The sequence below is a fragment of the Ovis canadensis genome, chromosome 6, assembly GCF_042477335.2.
Source record: "Ovis canadensis isolate MfBH-ARS-UI-01 breed Bighorn chromosome 6, ARS-UI_OviCan_v2, whole genome shotgun sequence".
Lineage (NCBI taxonomy): Eukaryota > Metazoa > Chordata > Mammalia > Artiodactyla > Bovidae > Ovis > Ovis canadensis.
The window spans coordinates 107,435,313-107,459,111 of record NC_091250.1 but is presented as its reverse complement, the minus strand read 5'-3'; the positions used below and the strand labels follow the sequence as shown (position 1 = coordinate 107,459,111).

Genomic DNA, 23,799 nt, shown 5'->3' with positions numbered 1-23,799 from the left:
TCCCCTGGCAATCTTGATTCCAGCTTGTGCTTCTTCCAGCCCAGCGTTTCTCATGATGTACTCTGCATATAAGTAAAAGAAGCAGGGTGACAATATACAGCCTTGATGTACTCCTTTTCCTATTTGGAACCAGTCTTGTTCCATGTCCAGTTCTAACTGTTGCTTCCTGACCTGCATATAGGTTTCTCAAGAGGCAGGTTAGGTGGTCTGGTATTCCCATCTCTTTCAGAATTCTCCACAGTTTATTTTGATCCACATCACTTCATGGCAAATAGATGGGGAAACTGGAAACAGTGAGGGGCTTTATTTTAGGGGGCTCCAAAGTCACTGCAGATGGTGACTGCAGCCATGAAATTGAAAAACTCTTGCTCCTTGGAAGGAAAGTTATGACCAAACTAGACAGCATATTAAAAAGCAGAGACATTACTTGGCCAACAAAGCTCCATCTAGTCAAAGCTATGGTTTTTCCAGTAGTCATGTATGGGTGCGAGAGTTGAACCATAAAGAAAGCTGAGCACCAAAGAACTGATGCTTTTGAACTGTGGTGTTGGAGAAGACTCTTGAGAGTCCCTTGGACTGCAAGGAGATCCAACCAGTCCATCCTAAAGGAAATCAGTCCTGGATGTTCATTGGAAGAACTGATGTTGAAGCTGAAACCCCAATACTTTGGCCACCTAATGTAAGGACTTACTTATTTGAAAAGACCCTGATGCTGGGAAAGATTGAGGGCAGGAAGAGAAGGGGACAACAGAGGATGAGATGGTTGGATGGCATCACTGACTCAAGGGACATGGGTTTGAGTAAACTCTGGGAGTTGGTGATGGACAGGGAAGCCTGGTGTGCTGCAGTCCATGCGGTCTCAAAGAGTAGGACACAACTGAGCAACTGAACTGAACTGAACTGAACTGAGTCTAGGCTCCTTCAAATAAGTCATTTTTAAAGCCATTTGAATCCACATATTATGAATATTTTATCATTATAATAAAGCCTCTTTTTACAAAGATATAAAGATTTTCTCTTCTAGCATAATTCCCTTCAAGTTAAAAATCAATTGGGGATCATAAGAAGATGGAACGTTCCTTTGCCAATTCAAGATTAAGTTCAGAAGTGAATATGGAGTTTTTTCAGTGTTGATCTGGCTAATATATACCAAACATACATACACTGTATTACACTTAAATTATTTGTGTTTAAGCTATTATCTAGGGCGTTCCTGGTGGCTCAGCAGTAAAGAATCCGCCTGCAATGCAGGAGCCACAGGAGACCTGGGTTCGATCCCTGGACCTGGAAGATCCCCTGGAGAAGGGCATAGCAGCCCACTTCAGGATTCTTGCCTAGAGAATCCCATGGACAGAGGAGTCTGGCAGGCTACAGTCCATAGGGTCGAAAAGAGTCAGATACAACTGAAGCAATTTTGCAAGCAGCCATTATTTAATATTTAAAAACTACATATTTAGTTAGCCATTCAAAATACATGTTCAGACTTACCTGGTGGTCCAGTGGTTAACAATCCAATTTGCAAGGCAAAGGATGTGGGTTCAGATCCCTGGCTGGGTAACAGATTCCACATACCTCAAGGTGTGGACAAAAAAGAAAAAGAAAATACATATTCAGTTAAACACTCTCAGTCTTAGTCTTCTCATCTAACAACAGCAACAACAACAAAATTCCAGCTTCAGGGTGTTTGGGGGTAAAATGAGCAGACTCGTGTGCCCTCCTAATGGGCATGTAAAGCCTTTCATCATCAGGACTGCGTAATCTCACCTGACTCATTTTCCTCAGCTCCTTCCCTGCTGCACGCCTCCTCCCAACCATGAGTCACATCCAAAGTTCTGGTCATCCTTTAATTCCACCAGTGATTTCCAAGCCGTCACACCTTTTTTTTTTTTTTAATTAATTTATTTTTTTTTAAATTTTAAAATCTTTAATTCTTACATGCGTTCCCAAACATGACCCCCCCTCCCACCTCCCTCCCCACAACATCTCTCTGGGTCATCCCCATGCACCAGCCCCAAGCATGCTGCACCCTACGTCAGACATGGACTGGCGATTCAATTCTTACATGATAGTATACATGTTAGAATTCCCATTCTCCCAAATCATCCCACCCTCTCCCTCTCCCTCTGAGACCAAAAGTCCATTATATACATCTGTGTCTTTTTTCCTGACTTGCATACAGGGTCGTCATTGCCATCTTCCTAAATTCCATATATATGTGTTAGTATACTGTATTGGTGTTTTTCTTTCTGGCTTACTTCACTCTGTATAATTGGCTCCAGTTTCATCCATCTCATCAGAACTGATTCAAATGAATTCTTTTTAATGGCTGAGTAATACTCCATTGTGTATATGTACCACAGCTTTCTTCCGTCACACCTTTATACTGGCTATTTTCTTTATGTAGAAAATCTTTCTCTCTTCTCAAAAAAAAAAAAAAATCCTCCTCATCAAAAATTTCAATCAAATAGTGTGAAACTAATTTCACAGCTGTGAAACACGCTAATTCTTCTGGGCTAGATTGTCTTCTCTATTGCTTCCATTGCTCTGTTATTCATCGTAAGAATGTGTTTTCCATTTTTCTCTCATTAGTCTCTGAATATCCTGAGGGTGAAATTTATTTATTTTTGTATTCAAAATACTTACCCTAGGGAATTCCCTGTGGCCCAGTGGTTAGGACTCTTTCACCGCTGGCCTGGGTTTGATCCCTGTTTGGGAAACTAAAATTCTGAAAGCCAAGAGGCATGTCCAAAAACAAAACAAAAACAGACAAATGCTTACCCTAGTGCCTGATGTACAGACTATGAATAAAAGCTGGTGACATGGCCTGAATGTTTAACTCATAAGTCACATTTTAATGACTTAAATATGCATAGTACATAAGCTTTTAATTTTGATAGGAATTAAATTATTTCAATATATTTTGTTTTGAGAATGCTTTTTTCCCTCACTAATTCAACCAACCAAAAATAATGTTTTTAATTTAAATCTGTGAAAGGGCTTTAAAAAATTGTTTACATTTACTTCTTAATAATTTCACAAGTACCTGGTTCTATGATAGGTAAGATAGTCCTTTTCCAAGTGTAGCTGAAAAACTGCAAGTGGTTTGCACAGAGTTCTTGAACTTGCTTGTGCTTAGATGTGATTACAGAGTTGTCTTGTTTTTTTGCTCATTCAGACATAGCCACAGATGACCTGGACTGAAGCTGGCGTTCTGTGAAACTGCTTATATTAAGCAGGGGAATACCACTGTCCATCTTCTGATGCCAGACCAGCTAACCAGCTGACAACTATCAGGCTACATTTTTCTTTCTCATCTAGTTATGATCACGACTGCCTGGACTGAAATCCCAGCTTCCTCACCTGATATGAACTTAGGCAGTCAACTTGTCCAGGCCTGTTTCCTCATCTGCAAAGTACGGGTAATTTTAGCACCTATTTTAGAGGACTCTTCTCAGGATTCAATACAAGTAAAGTGCTTGGAACAGGGTGAGGGATTAATTCATTCTCCACATATTTATTTTTGCACACTTTGAAATTGTGGAAATGTACTTTCTTTGAATGAACAGAATCTGAATTTAAAACTCTTGGAGAACAGTACTTACAAAGGTTATAACAAGAGTGGTGTTTTAAATACAAATTCATTTTAAACCAGTCAACATGACTATATTTTATCTACTGTTTTCCTGAGTCATGTTGAGTGCTTGCTTCAGCCGTGTCAGACTCTGCAACCTTGTGGACTGTAGCCTTCTAGGCTCCTCTGTCCATGAGATTCTCCAGGCAAGAATACTGGAGGGTTGCCATTTTCTTCTCCAGGGGACCTTCTTGACCCAGGGATCCAACCTGAATCTCCTGTGTCTCCTGCATTGGCAGGCAAATTATTTACCACTGTGCCACCTGGGTTGAAACAGAAACAACACAAGAACAGGTATTTTAAATTATACAGGAAAACTAATTTATGCTCCTCATTGATCTTTTTCACCCTCTGTAAAATAGGATACTGCTAGGAGAAGGCAATGGCACCCCACTCCAGTACTCTTGCCTGGAAAATCCCATGGACGGAGGAGCCTGGTAGGCTGCAGGCCATGGGGTCGCTAAGTCGGACACGACTGAGCGACTTCACTTTCACTTTTCACTTTCATGCATTGGAGAAGGAAATGGCAACCCACTCCAGGGTTCTTGCCTGGAGGATCCCAGGGACAGAGGAGCCTGGTGGGCTGCCGTCCATGGGGTCGCACAGAGTCGGACACGACTGAAGCGACTTAGCAGCAGCAGCTACTCCCCAGGGGCTTCCCAGGGGGCTCCAGTGGTAAAGAATCTGCCTGCCAATGCACGAGATGCAGGTAATGAGGGTTAGATCCCAGGGTAGAGAAAAGCCCTGGGTGGAAAAGAGCCCTGGAGAAGGAAATGGCAACCCATTCCAGTATTCTTGCCTGGAAAATCCCACGGACAGAGGAGCCTGACGGGCTACGGTTCATAGGGTCGCAGAGTCGGACACGACTGACGCGACTTAGCTCGCATTCACCCATCTACGCCCCATCGACACTTCGCTTCTAACTTTCAGTTCAGTTCAGTTCAGTAGCTCAGTCTTGTCCGACTCTTTGCGACCCCATGGACTGCAGCACGCCAGGCTTCCCTATCCATCACCAATTCCCAGAGTTTACTCAAACTCATGTCCATCGAGTGGGTAAAGCCATCCAACCATCTCATCCTCTGTCGTCCCCTTCTCCCGCTTTCAGTCTTTCCCAGCATCAGGATCTTTTCCAATGAGTCCCTTCGCACCAGGTGGCCAAAGTATTGGAGTTTCAGCTTCAGCATCAGTCCTTCCAATGAATATTCAGGGCTGATTTCCTTTAGGATGGACTGGTTTGATCTCCTTTCAGTCCAAGGGACTCTCAAGAGTCTTCTCCAACAGCTTTGTTGAAACGCATCAATTTTTCGGCTCTCAGCTTTCTTTAAAACTTTAGGCTGTGAAGGTTTGTTTTGGCAACTTAATTTTCATTTGTCTGTTTCATGAGATAATGTCGGGATAGTGAAATAGACTATTGTGTGTGTGGTGGGGGGAGTCTTCGCATTTCAGATTATTTCAACAACGCTAGGTAGCAGCAGTTGGCCGGGGGGGGGGAGGGGGGGGTGGGAAATCAGTAAACCGCGAGAGTAAGTTTGACACTTTGAGGTTCCCGTAGTTAAGCTCGCTTTAAGAACCAAGATGGCGCCGCCCGCCGAGCTACCCATGTGCTGTTTCCGGTCATACACGGAAGCACGACTCCGAACCGCCGCTTGAGACGGTTGGAAGTTGCCGGCGTTCTGGGTTTTCTTGAAACTGCTCGTCGCGGAGCCAGTCAGCAGCCAACATGTCTAGCAGAAACAATAACAAGCTGCCCAGCAACCTTCCGCAGTTACAGAATCTGATCAAGCGGGACCCGCCGGCCTACGTGGAGGAGGTAGGAACGCGGCGCGGTGACGCTGGAAACCTGGGTCGCGGTGACGCTGGAAACCTATAGACGCTGGCTATAACGAGGCGTAGGATGTAGCTGGGATTCTGGCTCGCCGCGTGTTCGTCTCTTAATTTAGGGGTTCCCCGCGAGGAGAAAAGAGGTTAAGGGAGAGACATGGCTCAGGGTTCTTTTCCCACCTCTTGAAATCTGCTGCCTGTTGGGATTTTCTGCTTGCTCGGTAGACCCCGCTGCCACGGAAACACCTTTTAAAAAACCTCATTTTACCTTATCTCCGGACCTTATTGAGGTGGAGAGACAAATGGTTCGCCCCCTAACCTCCGACTTCTAGACAACTTTCTCAAGCCTTTTGTTTTCTGAAACCCCTAAATTGAATTAGTCGTTAACACTTGATGAAACTTTTGTTAGAATACTTTCGCTCTAAGTCTGTTTACGGGAGCCGGCGTTCTGTGCCAGGGACTCTGTTGGGAAGGGGGCGGATTCTCAATTCTACGGGAGAGACACAGGAGCTTGCTTGGTGTGGTGGTGTTAGTCGTTCAGCCGTGTCCACGCTTTGCTAACCCATGTATTCCACCATGCCAGGCTTCCCTGTCCATCATCTCCCGGAGCTTGCTCAAACTCATGTCCATTGAGTCGGTGATGCCATCCAACCATCTCATCCTGTTGTTCCCTTCTCCTGCTTTCAATCTTTCCCAGCATCAGGGTCTTTTCTAGCTTGGTATATATATTTAAAACCAGATTCAACCTCATCAGAAACTGGCAATACCTGGATGTCAGAATTTAAGTGGGGAAAAGACAAGGTTGAAAATTAGAGATTAGATCCAGACTGAGGGGCTTTGTATACTGACCTCATACAAACTGTGAACATTACGTGTGTTTTGAGCTGAGAAGTGACAAAATGAAAGTGATGATTTTGATATTAATTTGGTAAGTGCTTTCTTCAAACACCCATTTATCTGACAGACATTAAACAGGTATCTGCTGCAATTATTTGTGCAAATGGCTAACATAATTATTCGTATTTCATATTCATATTTCATAATTCATTATTCTCATTTCCCCTCCTCCTCCGGATTTTCACATGGAAGTATTTGTGAACTGTTATTGTTGTTGTTGTTCAGTGGTTAAGTGGAATCCAACTTTGTGATGCCATGGACTGCAGCACATATAGCAGTCTCAGTGGTTTAGATCACCGGCAGAGAGAGCCTTTTGAAAGATTCAAGGAAGTGGAAATAAAGAGTTAGGAACAAATACAAGAAGTTAAGTAATGTAGGTGAGGATTTGAGATGTGTAAAGCAGTGTAAACTTTAGAGGCTTCCACAGTAGCTCAGCTGGTAAAGAATCCACCTGCAGTGCAAGAGACCCTGGTTTGATTTCTGGGTGGGGAAGTTTCCCTGGAGAAGGGATAGGCTACCCACTCCAGTATTCTTGGGCTTCCCTGGTGGTTCGGACTGTAAAGAATCCACCTGTAATGTGGGAGACCTGGGTTTGATCCCTATGTTGGGAAGATCCCCTGGAGGAGGGCATGGCAACCCACGCCAGTATTCTTACCTGGAGAATCCCCATATACAGAGGAGCCTGGTGGGTTACAGTACATGGGGTTGCAAAGAATCAGATGTGACTGAGCGACTAAGCACAGCCCAGAATAAACCATTAGACAAAGCACAGTTGAGAGCCTATACAATGCTGTATTTAAAAGCACTGGTTTCAGCACTAACTCCGTACTCTGGGCCTGCTGCTGCTAAGTCGCTTCAGTCGTGTCCGACTCTGTGCGACCCCATAAACGGCAGCCCACCAGGCTCCCCCGTCCCTGGGATTCTCCAGGCAAGAACACTGGAGTGGGTTGCCATTTCCTTCTCCAATGCATGAAAGTGAAAAGTAAAAGTGAAGTTGCTCAGTTGTGTCCGACTCTTAGTAACCCCATGGCCTGCAGCCTACCAGGCTCCTCCATCCATGGGATTTTCCAGGCAAGAGTACTGCAGTGGGTTGCCATTGCCTTCTCTGACTCTGGGCCTACTGTTGACCAGTTGTATAACCAGAGATTTAACCACCTGAGCCTATGTGTATTTTAATGTGCAAAGAGATAATACCTACCTCAGAGGATTACTCATCTGTTCCCTTAAGAAATTCTTATACAAATTCACACATATTGTATCTCCTGTGTGCTAGTATTTATAATTCTAAACACTCAGGGTACTGGGCTTCCCAGGTGGCTCAGTGGTAAAGAATCCACCCACCAAGCAGGAGACCCAAGAAACAGGTTTGATCCCCGGGTTGGGAATATCCCCTGGAAAAGGAAATGGCAACCCACTCCAGTATTCTTGCCTGGAAAATTCTAATTTCCAGGAGCCTGGCACACTGCAGGCCATAGGGTTGCAGAAAGTCAGATACGACTTACCAACTCAGTCACCACCACCAAGCACTCGGGATGCAATGATAAATAAGATATGAGAGCCTTCTTCTCTTGGATTTATATTCTAATGATGGAAGACATAGAGTCGTAAGAGTTATGGAGAAAGTAAAACTGGATATGAATATGTTAGGATTGGAGGCTGTTGATTTGGCTGCCATAAACAGGAAAGGCTTTACTGCTGTGATATTGAGACAGATCAAGAGCATTTTAGATAGGGAGAATAGGAAGTGTAGAAGCTGTCAGTGGAGAAGAGATAGAGAGGCAGCCGGTGTTGCTAACATGTAGTGAGCACAGACAAGGGTAGTGTAAAATGACCTGGGAAATGCAGGCAGACAGAGATTGGGTCATGTGGGGCCCTTAAAAACATGGTAAAGAGTTAAGATTTTACTCTTGGTGTGTTAGGGAGCCATTGAAGAGTTTTAAGCAGAGGTGTGACATGATCTGATTTATGTTATTAAAAATTTACTCTGGAGGTTATAGGTTGTAGAGCAGCAAGACTGCAAGCAGGATAACTAATGTAATAGCTGTCAGAATGGCCTACGTGAGGGTTGTTGGTACCACTGGAATTATCAACAGAAGTGGAGAGAAGTGAACAGATTGAGACTAGCTCTCATGGAAATGGAGCCTAGTAGAACTTCCAGGTGGAGTGGACATGGGGGATAAGGAAAAAGGAAGGAAGAATGATTCAGGTATTTTTATTTCTGTGTCTGAGTATTTGACAAATACTATTTGGTACCTATTGTGTACTAGGTACTGGGACTATGGTAGTGAGCTATACAGATAAAAATGCCTTTTTAATTAAGTTGTTTTCTAGTCATCTAGGGGAACAAGTGGGATAAGGATCTTGCCAGGAGCACTCTGAGTAATGGGGCCCTCTCTTCACTTGTCAGTGGCATTGTGGAGTCAAGAGAAGTAGGGTGTTAACTGAAGCACGTAGGGACTGCAGGTCTCCCTCTTTGATTCCTACTCTTGGAGAAAACTGGAGGCCTAGCAGTTTTGGAGGGAAATCAGGGGTCTTGTTTTTTGCCCAAGCTAAGTTTAAGATGTCTGTTAGACAGCTCAACTGGCAATTGGATACTTGAATTTGGAGTTCACTGAAGCAGTCAGGGGTGGTAATATAAAGAAATATTCATTCTGTTTCTAAGTGTCCCTCTCTCTCCCCTCCGCTTCCCGTCCCCATCTTCTCCATTCTCTCCCTCTCTCTATCTCACAGAAACACACATAGTTTGAAGCCGTGACCTAGGCATGAAAAGTGGGTGTAGGGCATAGAACTGACAGTTCGGGAGTTCCAGCATTAGATTATTGGTTTGTTATTAGGATTAAACGTAATTAAATGAAGTAATGAACATGATGAGTTTGGCACAAGCAAGTACTGAATAAAGGGGAGCTATTATCAGTATTATTTCTGCGTGTCTATTGCTTTTGCCTGTTAACACATCTTATCTAGAACTCCAGGGTAAAATCATAATTATTATTTAAAGGGAGAAGGAAATTTTGACTGGAGAGCTTTGTGTACTTGAGGTATAATTCTTATACTTTATTGCCCATTTTCTGATTCATATATTTTTGCAGGTATTGGGGCTGCATATCATAGACAATACGATAGAGGACCATTTAGATAGTAAATGGCAGTATAGAGCCAGATCTGAGTCTTTGACTCGGTGTCGCTGTTCTTCGTACCTTTATACCTAGATTTCTAATGGTAAGGGAACGGGTCTTTAAATTACCTGTGATGTGCACAGATTTTTCAAAACTCGTCTTGAAGAATACTGATAAAGGAAAACAGTGTTTTTACATACCTTTACTACATCTTTTTCTCAATGCCACTCTCAAAGATTTCTAAGTAACTTTTTTATTCTGTACTGAGAAAGTCTTATAATAGAAGGTGACCAATTTAAATTTTATTTTTTTACAGTTTCTACAGCAGTATAATCACTACAAATCCAATGTGGAGATTTTCAAATTACAACCAAATAAACCCAGCAAAGAACTGGCAGAGCTGGTGATGTTTATGGCTCAGGTAAGATTTTTTTTCAGGGGTGGGGAGTAAATCACAGACTAGTTGTTACACACAGCTTGCAGAATATTTTCTCACTTACACACAATCTCATTCCATTTGTAAGTGGAAGCCTAATTAAAAAAAAATTTTTTTTTAACTTTCCCTTTTCGCAAATTTTTGCAAATTATTTTTTTCCTATGTTAAGTTGGAGGATTTCACTAGAACTTTTCACAGAACCAACCAGAGCAAAAAAAAGCTTTCAAACTATTTGTTTTCTTCAAATTCATCATAAAAGTGCATTCTGAGTCATGTCATATAATTTACTAAGACTAGAAGAAATATGAAAGGAGTCAGAGAGATTAGTGTGTAGAAGAGAAAGAGATGACTTAGAGCATCTACTTCTATGAAACAGCCTTTTACTCTCCTTTTGCAGAACATCCTTAATCTGTGCATATGAATTATAGGAGAGAAAGGAAAACTTCAGAAGAGCCTTTGCTTTGTTACAGATTAGTCACTGTTATCCGGAACATTTAAGTAACTTTCCTCAAGAGCTGAAAGATCTTCTGTCCTACAACCACACTGTCTTGGATCCAGATCTCCGAATGGTAGGACCAGTACTTGGGTTGATAAATTGTGCTGTGGTTATGTGTGTGTATAATATGTATGGATATTTAAATGAGAACTGTCTATCATCTAAACATCTTTCTGAACCGTTGATCAGTGTGTCACCCGTTGGTTAAAATTCTTCTGTGCTTCTCGTTTACAGAGAAAACAACTCAAACTTACTAACTTAGCCTGTAAATCCTTTCATGATCTGCTTCCTGCCTGTGTTTCTGACCTCATCTCCTTTTCTGCTGCACTCCCCTCTGAGCTCTCTGTTCTGGCAGCCTGCTAACCCTGCCAGGATGTTCTTTTCCCTGTTTTGAGTAGGGGATTCCTCTTAGTCATTCAAATCTCATATGCATGAAGAACCCTAATTACAACTTACAGTTTTTATAAAGCTGAATTGAGACATTTCTCCATTAAGTAGCCAGGTTGTGCATTTTTAAACACTGTTACCTGGGTGACTGGCATTGGGTCCCATTTACCTGGCCAGTGCTCCCACCTGCGGAGAATGTCAGGTGTAAAGGCGCCCAGCTGCCCTTTCTCTAGAGCACTGTCTTCAGCTAAATAGGAGCCCCAGCCCCTGAGGGGTGGCCCTTCCAGCCCCATAGGTGATGTCTGACTAACCCAGAGGTTGAAAAGCCCAACCCTTTCCACAGGGTGGATCCAACTCCAGGGCTTCTCTGTAATCAAACTAAAGCTTGTCTCCAGCCACAGAGACATCCTTGCCCAGCTTTTCTCTGCCTTCTGCTTTCTTTCCTTCCCTTCTAGAAAAGAGCACACATTAGACAAACCTCTGTAATGAATTGTACTCTGATGCTAGGGAACCCAGTCAGAGGCATTATTTAAATATCATACATCAACTTTTCAAACATCTTTACAGCTGGTAGAACTTACACAAAAATTATCATCATAAAACATACTAATATCCTTTACCAAAGCTTATAAAAATGCTGTCTGTAGATTCAACTTTGTTTCTTATTCTTTCACTTTCCCAAGCTTTCTGTAATTCTGTTTTTATATATCTCCAGGATTATCTTAATTTGGTTAGGCCCCAAAGAAAAAGCATACCATCTCAGCAAAGCCTGAGAAACTTCAGACTTGAACCATTATGCAAGACTTTTACTCATGTCATCGATTTTTCAAGTCCTTGTGGGCCATACAGATTTTGAGTGTAGAGACTTCCTGTCTTTCCAAGTAATTAGGTTTTCTTTGTTTTGTGTGCTAACAGTATCCAACCAAATTGATCTGCAGGCATTATTAAACAAATGTGTGTATTATTTCTTTGTAGTGTTTTATGATGATTAGTAGGTTTTGAAAAATAATTAGATTGCTAGGAAACAAGGGATTGAATCAGTATAATTAGCATTCCTCTTTAGAGGAATCATTAGAACACAATGGTGAATCCTGTTTTTAATTAGCTGTAGTGATAACCACCAATCCTTTTCAACTCCTGGACTTTTTCTTCCAAGCCTATTTGCTATTTTTCCAGGACTTTTTGAATCATTCCCAAATTTGTGTTCACCCCTTCTTGCTTGTATAGATATAAACAACTGTGTTTTTTAGTGGAAGAAACAAAATACTCATGTATATTAACATTTACTTACTTAATAAAATCATGGTTTATTATTTATTTATTGTTATTTTTAAATAACATTTACATAGTTAATAAAATTTATATTTCTCTATCTTTGACACATATAATTTGTCACATATATATGTGACAAATAGATCATATGTCATATATTTGTCACATATATTTGACACATATATTTGTCATATAATTTACTAAGACTAGAAGAAATATGAAAGGAGTCAGAGAGATTAGTGTGTAGAAGAGAAAGAGATGACTTAGAGCATCTACTTCTGTGAAACAGCCTTTTTAAGGTTCAAATGGTCACAACCTGGCCATTCCTTTTAACAATGCCCATGATGTGTTTGAAAGCATCCTTGCATTCTGGCAGAAATAGTTCCAAATCCTTTCTTACTGTTTTGTCGGCCCCAAGACTTGAAATCAACTATTCGCCAAGGATCACTTGTTCCATCTAATGGAGAATTGTATTAGAGGTCAAAATTCAGGGGGTTAAGGGTACTCATGGAAGTTGGTGGTGAGAGTGCTACAACTGCCATTGGGCTGTTCTTACTGCTAACGATACTTCCAAAAAAAAAATGCCTTGTAAGATCACAATTTCAGATTGATTATTCCAGTTTAGTGTTCAGTAATTGTTACCCACCTTTCTTATGGATTCACTAATCACTAGCATTTTATCTTGATACTTCCTTGACCTCCTGTGTAAAGGAGTCCTCCCTCAGTCACTGTGTAGTAATTATACCTGCCTGTTTTATTTCCTTATATGCTTACTTGCTTGTCGGTCCCCTCTTCTGCTCCACCCCCAGCATAAGATCTACAAGGGCAGAGACTTTCTGTTCTGTTTCAATGCCTAGAATAACACCTAGTTAGTAGAAGATATTAAGAGGTTTGGGGATATTCCTCCTCCATTTTGTCATCTTTATCATTGTCTTATAGTATGTTTTTTTTTCCTTCCTGAGACATTTTGCAAAGCTTTGATCTTGCTGAGAAATAAGAATCTCATCAATCCATCAAGTTTGCTGGAACTCTTCTTTGAACTTCTACGTTGCCATGATAAGCTTCTGCGAAAGGTAAAGAACAAAACCACTCCCTATCCCCATATGTCATTTTTCCTTGCAGTGATATAAAACTTACAGAGTTTGGAGTCTCTTGAATTCTTGAGGCTTTGTATCACTGGAAACAGCTAAGAAATAATTTTAATAGGAAAAAATTGAGCATTGTGTACAGGGCAATATAGTGGTAATAGCTAATGTTCATTGTTTACTTTTTGCTGAGTTACCATTTTCAGAGCATTTTACATATTTTTTTTACTCACAAAGTGCTATGAGATAGGGCTTATTATTGTTATTATTTCACAGATGAAAAATTTGAGGCACAGAGAGAGAGAGTAACGTGCCCAGTGTCACACTGCTCTTGCAGGAACATAAAGCCAGGCAGCCTAGCTCTAGAACCCAGTCCCTTCTCCACTGCACGGTACTGACAAGCTAAACCTGACCTTTTTTGTTATTTGTATCTTCTGTGACTTTGTATATAAGTAAGACCAGGAGCTGAAGGTTTGTGAATTTTCAGAAAGAGAAACTAAAGTTTACATTCATTAACTTAAATTTTTTTTCAAAGTGTTAAGAGGCTGTATTTATTTGATTTTAGCAATTATACTTCTTGATCTAACTTGTGGAATAAAAATGGTCCATATTTTGGGTACCAATATTTGCATGTATTTAGGGGAGTAGCTATTTTTCTGGGCTCCAGAATCACTTCAGATGGTGATTGCAGCCATGAAATTAAAAGATGCTTACTCCTTGGAAGGTTATGACCAATCTAGATAGCATATTAAAAAGCGGAGATATTACTTTGCCAACAAAGGTCCGTCTAGTCAAGGCTATGGTTTTTCCAGTGGTCATGTATGGATGTGAGAGTTGGACTGTAAAGAAAGCTGAGCACCGAAGAATTGATGCTTTTGAACTGTGGTGCTGGAGAAGACTCTTGAGAGTCCCTTGGACTGCAAGGAGATCCAACCAGTCCATCCTAAAGGAGACCAGTCCTGGGTGTTCATTGGAAGGACTGATGCTGAGGCTGAAACTCCAATACTTTGGCTACCTCATGCAAAGAGCTGATTCATTGGAAAAGACTCTGATGCTGGGAAGGACTGGGGGCAGGAGGAGAAGGGGACAACAGAGGATGAGATGGCTGGATGGCATCACTGACTCAATTCACATGAGTTTGGGTGAACTCCAGGAGTTGGTGATGGACAGGGAGGCCTGGCGTGCTGCGATTCATGGGGTCGCAAAGAGTCAGACACGACTGAGCGACTGAACTGAATTGAACTGAGGGGAGTAACTTTCCCGTTTAAAAAAAAATTTTTTTATTGAGATAATATAATTCACATATAGTTCATCCATTTAAAGTGTACAATTCATTGGTGTTTAGTACCTTCACAGAGTTTTGCAACCATCACCACAGTCAATTTTAGAACATCATAACCTCCTTAAACCTCATACCCATTAGCAGTCACTCCCATCCTCCCATCTATCCTCCCATCTATCCCAGCCCTAGGCTACCACTAGTGTACTTTTGGTCTCTATAAATTTGCCTACTCTACTGTGCATGTTTCTTATAAATGGAGTCATATAATGTGGGCTTTTTATGACTGACTTCTTTCACTCAGCATAATGTTTCAGAGTACCTCCATGTTGTAGCTTGTGTCAGCACCTCATTCCTTTTTGTTGCCAAATAATGTTTCATTGTCTGGTTATACCACTTGCTGTTTATTCACTCATCAGTTAATGACCATTTATGTTGTTTTCATTTTCTGGCTGTTGGGAATAATGCTACTATGAATATTTGCGTGAACATTGGAAATATATTTTCACATCTCTTGGGAATTTAACCAGGAATGGATTTGTTGGTCATGTAACTCTATATTTAACCTTTTGAGGGTACTTTCCTTTAGCTGCTTTTTTTGTTTTGTTTGTTTTTGGTCTCTTTTGTGATAGAAGGAAAAACAGGTAAGCTAAGTCCTCTTATACGTTTGTATTTCTCTCCAAATAAAGTGAGAGTAGAAATGTCAGTTACTGTACATGTTTTGTTTCTTTTCCACAGACTTTATACACTCATATTGTGACTGATGTCAAGAATATAAATGCAAAACATAAGAGCAATAAAGTGAATATAGTAAGTACCCTTCTGTTTTCCATGTTTGCAGCGTTGCACTGCAGTATTGCGTAATATATTAAGCCTTCTTAATCCACTTTTCCTTCAGGTATTGCAGAATTTCATGTATACCATGTTAAGAGATAGCAATGCAACTGCAGCCAAAATCTCTTTGGATGTCATGATTGAACTCTACAGAAGAAACATCTGGTAATATATATGTACTTATCTCTTGACAAATAGGCTTCTATACATCTGTAATTACCACAGAACATATACACAAATATATTTCTTTGATTTTGAGGTCTTTAATACATCACTGATATAGATTAAGTTGGAAGTAAAAATACAGAGGCAATCCAAATGACTAATAATAACACTGGCTACCATTTCTTGAGCACCTGCACTATGCCTTACCCTGTTCAACCTGCAGAACAGTGTAATGTAGCTTATCTGGGATTATTCCCATCTTATAGGTAATGAGACCTGTAGTTTCACAATGCGCTTAAGTGTAGTAGCGCATAAAAGGTAGAGTTAAAATTCACACCATGGTCTGTCTAGGCTCTTCCTACTCTGCCTCTGAGAAGATTTTCAAATCACTTTATCCTCTATACTTAAATTATCATGTTTTATAAACTTCAGCTTGTTGGTACAGTGCCCCCAATTCATGTCTTTTGCTTTTCTTATTCATTAATTTTTTTTTTAAAGTATTAAAGTGATGTTTGTTGCAGTGGAAAAGCTGGAAAGTTGTTTGTTTGTTTGTTTGTTTTTAAATTTATTGGTAGTCCTACCACCTGTATGCTTTCCATGTGGCACTAGTAGTAAAGAACCCCCACCTGCCAATGCCAGAGACAAACAGACGTGGTTCAATTCTTGGGTTGGGAAGATCCCCTGGAAAAGGAAATGGCAACCCATTCCAGTATTCTTGCCTGGGACATTCAATGGACAGAGGAGCTTGGCGGGCTAAGGTCCATAGCGTCACAAGGAAATAATCACAGTTAATATGATATTTCCTCATGTCTTTTCTTTCATATGAATGTTGAAATATGGTTGGAATTTTGCTGTATTGTAGTTTTTCTTATTTTTTCCCCCAATCTGTCTTGAGTAGGGTTTATATGTCATTTAAAATCCTTCAAAAAAGCCACTTTTTAATGTCTGCATAGCTTTCTGACACACAACTGGTCTGGAAATGTTCGCCTGTAGTTGGCTATTTAGCAACCCATGACTTTTTGAAATAGTACAAACTATAAATTTTAACATATCAGAAGTATTTATTATTTATTTTGTGCCATTGTCTATGCTGTCAAGTACAGTAGAATGAAATTTTACCCTAAAACGCTCAACTGTCTTCCCCCAGGAACGATGCCAAAACTGTCAATGTGATCACAACGGCCTGTTTCTCTAAGGTCACCAAGGTGAGCTCCTGCAGGGCTGTGTGAAGGCGCCATTGGTAGGCAGTCGCTTCTCTAGCTGAAAGGTGAAGGAGAGGAGTGGGTGTGCAAGGAAGCGCTCGTGTGCAGACGCACTGTCCAAACTGTGCTCAGGCTGCTGCCCTGGTTTATCTGTGCTCTAGAACAGTCAAACAAAATTAAGAGTTTTTCAAATGCTCTCTATTAAACAGTAGCCTTAGTGTTTATTTTATGTTTTCCCCTATAAATCTTGACTGTTCTTTTATTGGGCTCAGACAAAGCTGAAAGAAATTTAAGGGCATGTTTGACTTTCTGTTAGAAGGGCTATAATATCACTTTTCTTATGGGGGATGTAGAAGTTCTTGACTTGCTGCTTGAAGGATAACAACTCTGTAGAGCCTGGCTAAGAAAGATGAGCCCAGATCCTACCACTCTTTTCTTTTTTTTTTTCCCCTTCAGATCCTAGTTCATATGCATGTATAAAATATAGACAGAAGTATTTATTCTTTGTTGTAAGCTGGGATGAGTAATTGACTTTGTCTGAACTGGTCTTTAGATATTAGTTGCTGCTTTGACGTTCTTCCTTGGGAAAGATGAAGAGGAGAAACAAGACAGTGACTCAGACTCTGAGGTTAGTTTAACCACAGATACTTTTGAACTTCACAGTTTATCAGATTTTATTATTGTTCTCAGTGTAGATTGTTAAAGTTAGAAACGTCTATGCTACCTTTATCCTTTATTGAGTTCTGCCATGCTGAGATTTTGTTCTATTTAGATTTTGTCCCACTCTGTAAGATCGGTTAAATAACTAATAAAACTTAGATTCATTCAGTCTTGTTCTTTCTAAAGCTATACCTATATCTCACTGTTTAAACCTAGAATAAAAATTACTGCCAATATATTTTTGAGGTTAAACATCATGGAAGTTTTATAGAGGGGAGAAAGGAAGTTGTATGTGTGCGCGCGTTCTGAGTCTCTTAGTCATGTCCGACTCTGTGACCCTAAAGACTATAGCCTGCCAGGCTCCTCTGTCCATGGGATTCTCCAGGAAAGAATACTGGAGTGGGTTGCCATGCCCTCCTTCAGTGGATCTTCCCGACCCAGGGATCCAACTCGCATCTCTTCTATCTCCTGCATTGGCAAGCAGGTTCTTTACCATTAGCGCCACCTGGGAAGCCCTCGGTGGTATGGCATCTTTAAAAGGAAAAATCAAGATTTATGATGCCATGAAATTTTCTTTGTTAAAAATACTTTTATTAAGATGAGAAAGAAATTGTAAAAAAAAGTCCCTTCTCATTTTTGCATTTTGGTAATAATACTGGAATATGATATAACATCTTGTAATTTGTTTTGTTATTATTTTATTAAATAACACATGACTAATACATTCCTACTGTAAAAAATTTCAGATATTATAGATATAATAAAATAAAAGTTTTCTCAATCCTTTCTTATTTCTTTCCCACCTCTGTTTTCATAGTTAACCATTTCGTTTCTCATGCATATATATGTGGACATGTATACGTATTGTCTTATGTGTGTAGTCTGTTTTTTAAATATATATAAACTATTTTGCACGTGTTTTCTTTGTGATGACATATATATAGATTGGCAGATGTATCGGTGCCTTTGGATAGTCTTCTACTTGTACATATAGATCTATCTCAGTATTTTAACCTCCACATAACGTTTCAGAATATGAAATAAATGTAGTGTAGATTAAGCATTTCCCTATTGATAAAGACTTGTCTCCAGGTTTGTTTTTTTCCTTCAAATAAAAACATACTTGCCTTCTGTCTATATATTATACGTCAATAAAAACTCAAAGCAGAAAAACAAGTTAGTGCTGTAGTGGAAATCTTCATATGTGCCTGTTCCTGCACGTGGGCAAATACTTTTATTGAATTTTTAAAGTTGTGTTTATTTTTAATAGCTTCATGCAAAGAGTACAAATACAAAGAAGTGACTGAAAGGGTTATTCTCTGCTCTTATGCAGATTTTCCTTGTTTACGGTTTGACAAAGTAGTTTTTTCTTCAGGATGAAGGACCAACAGCAAGAGACCTGCTTGTGCAGTATGCCACTGGGAAGAAAAGCTCCAAAAACAAGAAGAAGTTGGAAAAGGCTATGAAAGTCCTCACGGTGAGATGCATGCCTAGCAGAGGAGATGGGACTCATTCAAACGCAGAATATGTGGTCTTTAGCAAAAGCTTTTAGGCATTTGAAATTAAGTAGCATTTTTGTTAAAGGCTTAGAAATGTGTGATGAATTTTTAAGCCCTGATTTTTTTAGATGAATAATTATTCTCAGCTCTAGCAAAGTCTGACTTGAATAAATTAATTTGATTAAGTTCATTTTTATTTGTTTTGATCATGTCTTCTCAGAAGAGAACACAAATGAAGTAAATCTTACATTTTGTAGTGATTATTCGAAGTCATTAATTTGCCCCTAGTTTGTTTTTTAATGTTTATATTTCCAAATCCCTATAGTCTCACAGGTGCTAATAGCTGGAACATTCCCAAGCTGACTCTTAGAAGCCTTAAAGCACCTTTAGTTCTTTCAGTTGAAAGAAAGGTTTTTGGAACAAAGATTTTTTTTTCTTTTTAAATAGTGTGATAGACTTGGTAACAGCGTAGGGCCTCTTCACTGTAATTCAGAATGTAAATATTTTCCTCTCCCTTTCTTTCAGAAACATAAAAAGAAGAAAAAACCAGAGGTGTTTAACTTTTCAGCTATTCACTTGATTCATGATCCCCAAGGTACTATAATTATGACCTCCCAAGTTCCTTGTTGGCTTTATCTGCCTATTTAGCTTCCTAACTTCCAGGTTATCAGAGAATATAAAATCCCTGGCACTTAACAGACAATAACTGCTAAACTGTTGCCTGTTGGTTGTGGCCTAGAGAATTATGTTCTAAAGCAGTGATTCCCAGCCCACAGCAAAATAAGAAAAATGTGGTGGAACAGCCCTCTTCACAATTCATGTCATTCATAATGCAGTAATAGTAGGACATTGTACCTGACCAAATGAAAATTAACAATCTCTTGTTATTCCCTTTTTTTTTTTTTTTGGTTTGTTTTTGGGTTTTTTTGTTCTGTTTTAAAACCAGCGGATGGAAACCTAAAATTTGGGAAACCTGTTCTAGAACACTAGTTCTCAAACTAGATTGCACATGGAATCAGTTGGGGAATTTTATGAAACTATACTGGTACTTGGAGAAGGAAATGGCAACCCACTCCAGTATTCTTGCCTGGAGAATCCCATGGATGGAGGAGCTTGGTGGGCTACAGTCCACGGGTCACAGAGTTGGACACGACTGAGCGACTTCACTTATACTGGTACTTACATCCTGTTATTCCCAGAGACTGATTAGTTAATATGGGGTATGATTGGGCAATGGGGTTGTTGTTTTGTTTGTTTGTTTTAGAGTAGATCCTTGTTGGTTATCTATTTTAAACATAGCAGCATGTTTTACCTGTCAATCCCAAACTCCAAATCTATCCCTTCCCTGGCAGTGGGGCTTTTAAATGCTTTCTGTACTCCAGTTTACTGCCCCTTCCTCTCGGTCAGTGTTCCTCAAACTTTTAAAGCATATACAGACCAATGTGGGATCCTACTAAAGTACAGATTCTGATTTTCAGTAGGTCTGAGGCTGGGTCCTGCATTTCAGTAGTTGTAATAAGCTACATGATGGACAGCTGCAGGTGGTGTGCAGACCACACTTTAAGGAGCACGGTCTTAGAGTGTTTGTTAAACAGTCACTCGATGTTGATGCTGAAAATCTTGGGAATCCTTAAGACTTAACTTTGGGCACCATCAAAGGTATATTTGCTTGTGTGTAAGTCTTTCCACCTGTCCTGTCAGTTCATCCTGGTTCTGCAGTGATTTCAGGCACAGTCACGCTAGAGTCAACGATCAAACCACCGCTTTTCTCTACACTTGTTGGATAATATTGTGCAGACCATGGGCCCACAGTATACATCCGATTGTTTTCTTCTTTCCAGATTTTGCAGAAAAGCTACTGAAGCAGCTAGAGAGCTCCAAGGAGAGGTTTGAAGTGAAGATGATGCTCATGAACCTCATCTCCAGATTGGTGGGAATTCACGAGGTTTGAATTGCATTGTGTTTCTCTTGATGAATATTAGAAGTAGAATTATTCTTGGTAAAAAGACACCTTTGACTAAGGTAGAGCGGTGGCTTGATTTTATCCTCGCATACCATTTCAACCCATATAGTTTACAGAAGGATAAAATCTTTCACTAGAAAACAGCTGTTTTTGTCACTTTTCCTTATCAGTAAGTATGAACGTTGAATTGTACATGTGTTCAGTTTATAGACAGACTGTTTTGTTCTTTTTTTTTTTAACTTCCTTTTATTTACCTTTGTTTCACTTATAACTTTTTTCTGAGCCACCATAGCCCACATATTTTTATCAGTTGTTACTGTGTTTCACCATTTACCCCTTCATAGCTTTCTTGACTTCCGGCTTACTCACTTAGCAAAGCTGAATTCTCTGATCATTCATTTAATATTAAATTAGATTGCAAGAACTCTTTGGTGGTATAATGTACGTTTATTGTGTATACATATGGAAACTTCAAACATACTCAGACTATCTGCCTTTATAGAAAAGGAGGAATTCCCAAAAATTCAGGCCATGAAGAAATGACTGTAAGGTTGTTCCTGTCATTTTGCTCTTGTGACTAGTTCTAATCTGATTGTCATTGAATATGTTGCTTTCTTCAAAAATCAAAAAGTAAAACAGGCTTCTTTATTGAATATCATGCAGTATAGACAAATACCAAGATAAAAATGAAAGTAGACATGAGTGAATATACTTATTCCATTTCCAAAAGAAAAATTTAACATTTTAAGGATAAATTGGTTTTTCTCCATGGGCTGCAGTTCTAAAGCAGGATCATCCAGTCAATTCTTGTTACATTTGTGCAGTAATTTCAAGTCACACCTGAATTTGAGCTCAACAGAAAAGCAAAAGTGATTTGTAATTGAAGTCTGATTTGATAGAAATGAAAACTGGAGCTTCACAACTGACTGCAATTAAACATCCATCTCTATATCAAACACAAGTCTTGCCATTTAGTTTTCTGGTCCTATTTTTACTCTGTGACTAAAACAGAAAAAAATTTATTCTCACATGATGAGCTTTGAAAACGATTAGGCCATCTCCAAAGTTTTTCTTCTTGAAGTTAAAGATTACAGTTGCTTTAATAACTGGATCTTCGTCACTTTCATCTTAGTAGTTCAGTTCAATTTAGTCACTCAGTTGTGTCCATCTCTTTGCAACCCCATGGACTGCAGCATGCCAGGCCTCCCTGTCCATCACCAACTCCCAGAGTTCACTCAGGCTCATCTCCATTGAGTGGGTGATGCCATCCAACCATCTCATCCTCTGTCATCCCCTTCTCCTGCCTTCAGTCTTTCCCAGCATCAGGGTCTTTTCAGATGAGTTTCAGCTTCAACATGAGTCCTTCCAATGAGTATTCAGGACTGATCTCCTTTAGGATGGACTGGTTGGATCTCTTTGCTGTCCAAGGGACTCTCAAGAGTCTTCTCCAACATCACAGTTCAAAAGCATCAATTCTTCAGTGCTCAGCATTCTTTATAGTCCAACTCTCACATGCGTACATAACTACTGGAAAAATCATAGCCTTGATTAGATGGACCTTTGTTGGCAAAGTAATGTCTCTGCTTTTGAATATGCTGTCTAGGTTGATCATAACTTTCCTTCCAAGGAGTAAGCGTCTTTTAATTTCATGGCTGCAGTCACCATCTGCAGTGATTTTGGAGCCCACATCTAGGTGGAGCTCAGAGTCATTTCCCCAGTGTGGTTCGATTGGAATATAATAACAAAACTAGACTGTGGGTTTTTTGGTGATCAGATTACACTAGGTGCTATTCAGGTTTGAATTACTATTACTTTTGAAGACTAAAAAAATTGCTTCTGTAGCCACACCAATTTAAAAGTAGAATGTTGCATTTTGACTGCCTTTCCTCCCTTGGTTTATTCTGTGTACACATTCTGCCTTGACATAATGAGGATAGGAACATAGCCTTCCTTTCCTTGATTAATACAGTGCATTGAATCATCCTGGATCACTCATACTTGTTGAGGGGGGAAAAAAAATGGCTCCCAGTTAGTTAAGCTTGGTGATATAATTACATCATGGAGCACTGAAACTCTGCAGCTCAGCAGAGTTTATATATTAAGTTTGTGCATTCTTTTCTCCACAGCTCTTTCTCTTCAACTTCTACCCCTTTGTGCAAAGGTTTCTACAGCCTCACCAAAGAGGTAAGACTTCCACTTGCTGTGTTCCTTTGGTGGCCTTGGGGTTAGAATAACCATTCAGTCTTTGGTTCTGGAATTACAGTTATTTGGTGGGGGGGGGAGTTCTAAAATATTTGGTTTCTCAAAGCAAGTCTGTTTGTAATACCATACTCATATGGAAAATTCTTAAAAAGACTTTTGATTATTTACTGTAACTTGGTAATAGATACCAGAGTTTGCCTTACTGCTTTCATTGCCCTTATTTGTATTTTTATTAAAAACATCAACATTGTTAATAGGCTATGCGTCAATACAAAATAAAAGTTTAAAGTTTGGGGGAAAAAAAATAAATAAAAGCAAAAAGAAAGTAATGGTTGTCTTTGCCTTTCAACTTGAACCAAAGTAGGAAAGAAGTGAACATTTATTGAACATTCAGCATGAGCCAGATGCTGTGCTAAGTGATTCCCATGTAGTCATCTTGTTTCATCCTCACTTCAGTCCTATGAGGTAGAGAAAGAAGAAAGACCGAGATCCCTCCCTTCGTTTGCCAAAGGCCTCGTTCCTTATATGTGGATGGTTTAGTCGCTAAGTCGTGTCTGACTCTTGCGACCCCATAGACTGTAGCCATCTGTCCATGGGATTCTCAAGGCAAGAATACTCGAGTAGATTGCCGTTTCCTTCTTCAGGGGATTTTCCTGACCCAGGAATCAAACCTGGGTCCCCTGCATTGCAGGCAGATTCTTTATATATACTTCTTTAAAGGGGGAGTGTGTGTATATGTGTATGTTTATATTTTTTCATTTATTTAATGATTCCTAGTGAGCACTGCATTAGACGTCAGTGAACATAAAGTGTTGCTCTTACCTTCATAGAACTTACATTCTAGAGCAAGATCC

General features: G+C 39.9%; 1 protein-coding gene across 2 annotated transcripts in view; it reads left to right on the top strand.

Annotated features, from left to right (window-relative positions):
* Window positions 1-4,118: 4,118 nt before the first annotated feature.
* Window positions 4,119-23,799, top strand: part of SDAD1 (SDA1 domain containing 1) — a 31,487-nt gene continuing 11,806 nt past the window's right edge. The window contains exons 1-13 of one of the 2 annotated variants that reach the window (XM_069594377.1): window positions 4,119-4,340; window positions 5,184-5,441; window positions 9,782-9,886; window positions 10,372-10,470; window positions 13,019-13,129; window positions 15,159-15,230; window positions 15,319-15,419; window positions 16,567-16,624; window positions 17,175-17,249; window positions 18,657-18,758; window positions 19,306-19,375; window positions 20,622-20,725; window positions 22,870-22,927. In XM_069594377.1, coding sequence (XP_069450478.1) covers window positions 5,352-5,441; window positions 9,782-9,886; window positions 10,372-10,470; window positions 13,019-13,129; window positions 15,159-15,230; window positions 15,319-15,419; window positions 16,567-16,624; window positions 17,175-17,249; window positions 18,657-18,758; window positions 19,306-19,375; window positions 20,622-20,725; window positions 22,870-22,927 — 1,045 coding nt within the window. In that variant the 5' untranslated portion in view covers window positions 4,119-4,340; window positions 5,184-5,351. Of the gene's footprint in view, window positions 4,341-5,183; window positions 5,442-9,781; window positions 9,887-10,298; window positions 10,471-13,018; window positions 13,130-15,158; window positions 15,231-15,318; window positions 15,420-16,566; window positions 16,625-17,174; window positions 17,250-18,656; window positions 18,759-19,305; window positions 19,376-20,621; window positions 20,726-22,869; window positions 22,928-23,799 lie in introns of both variants that reach the window. The other variant, XM_069594378.1, reaches the window with a different exon arrangement.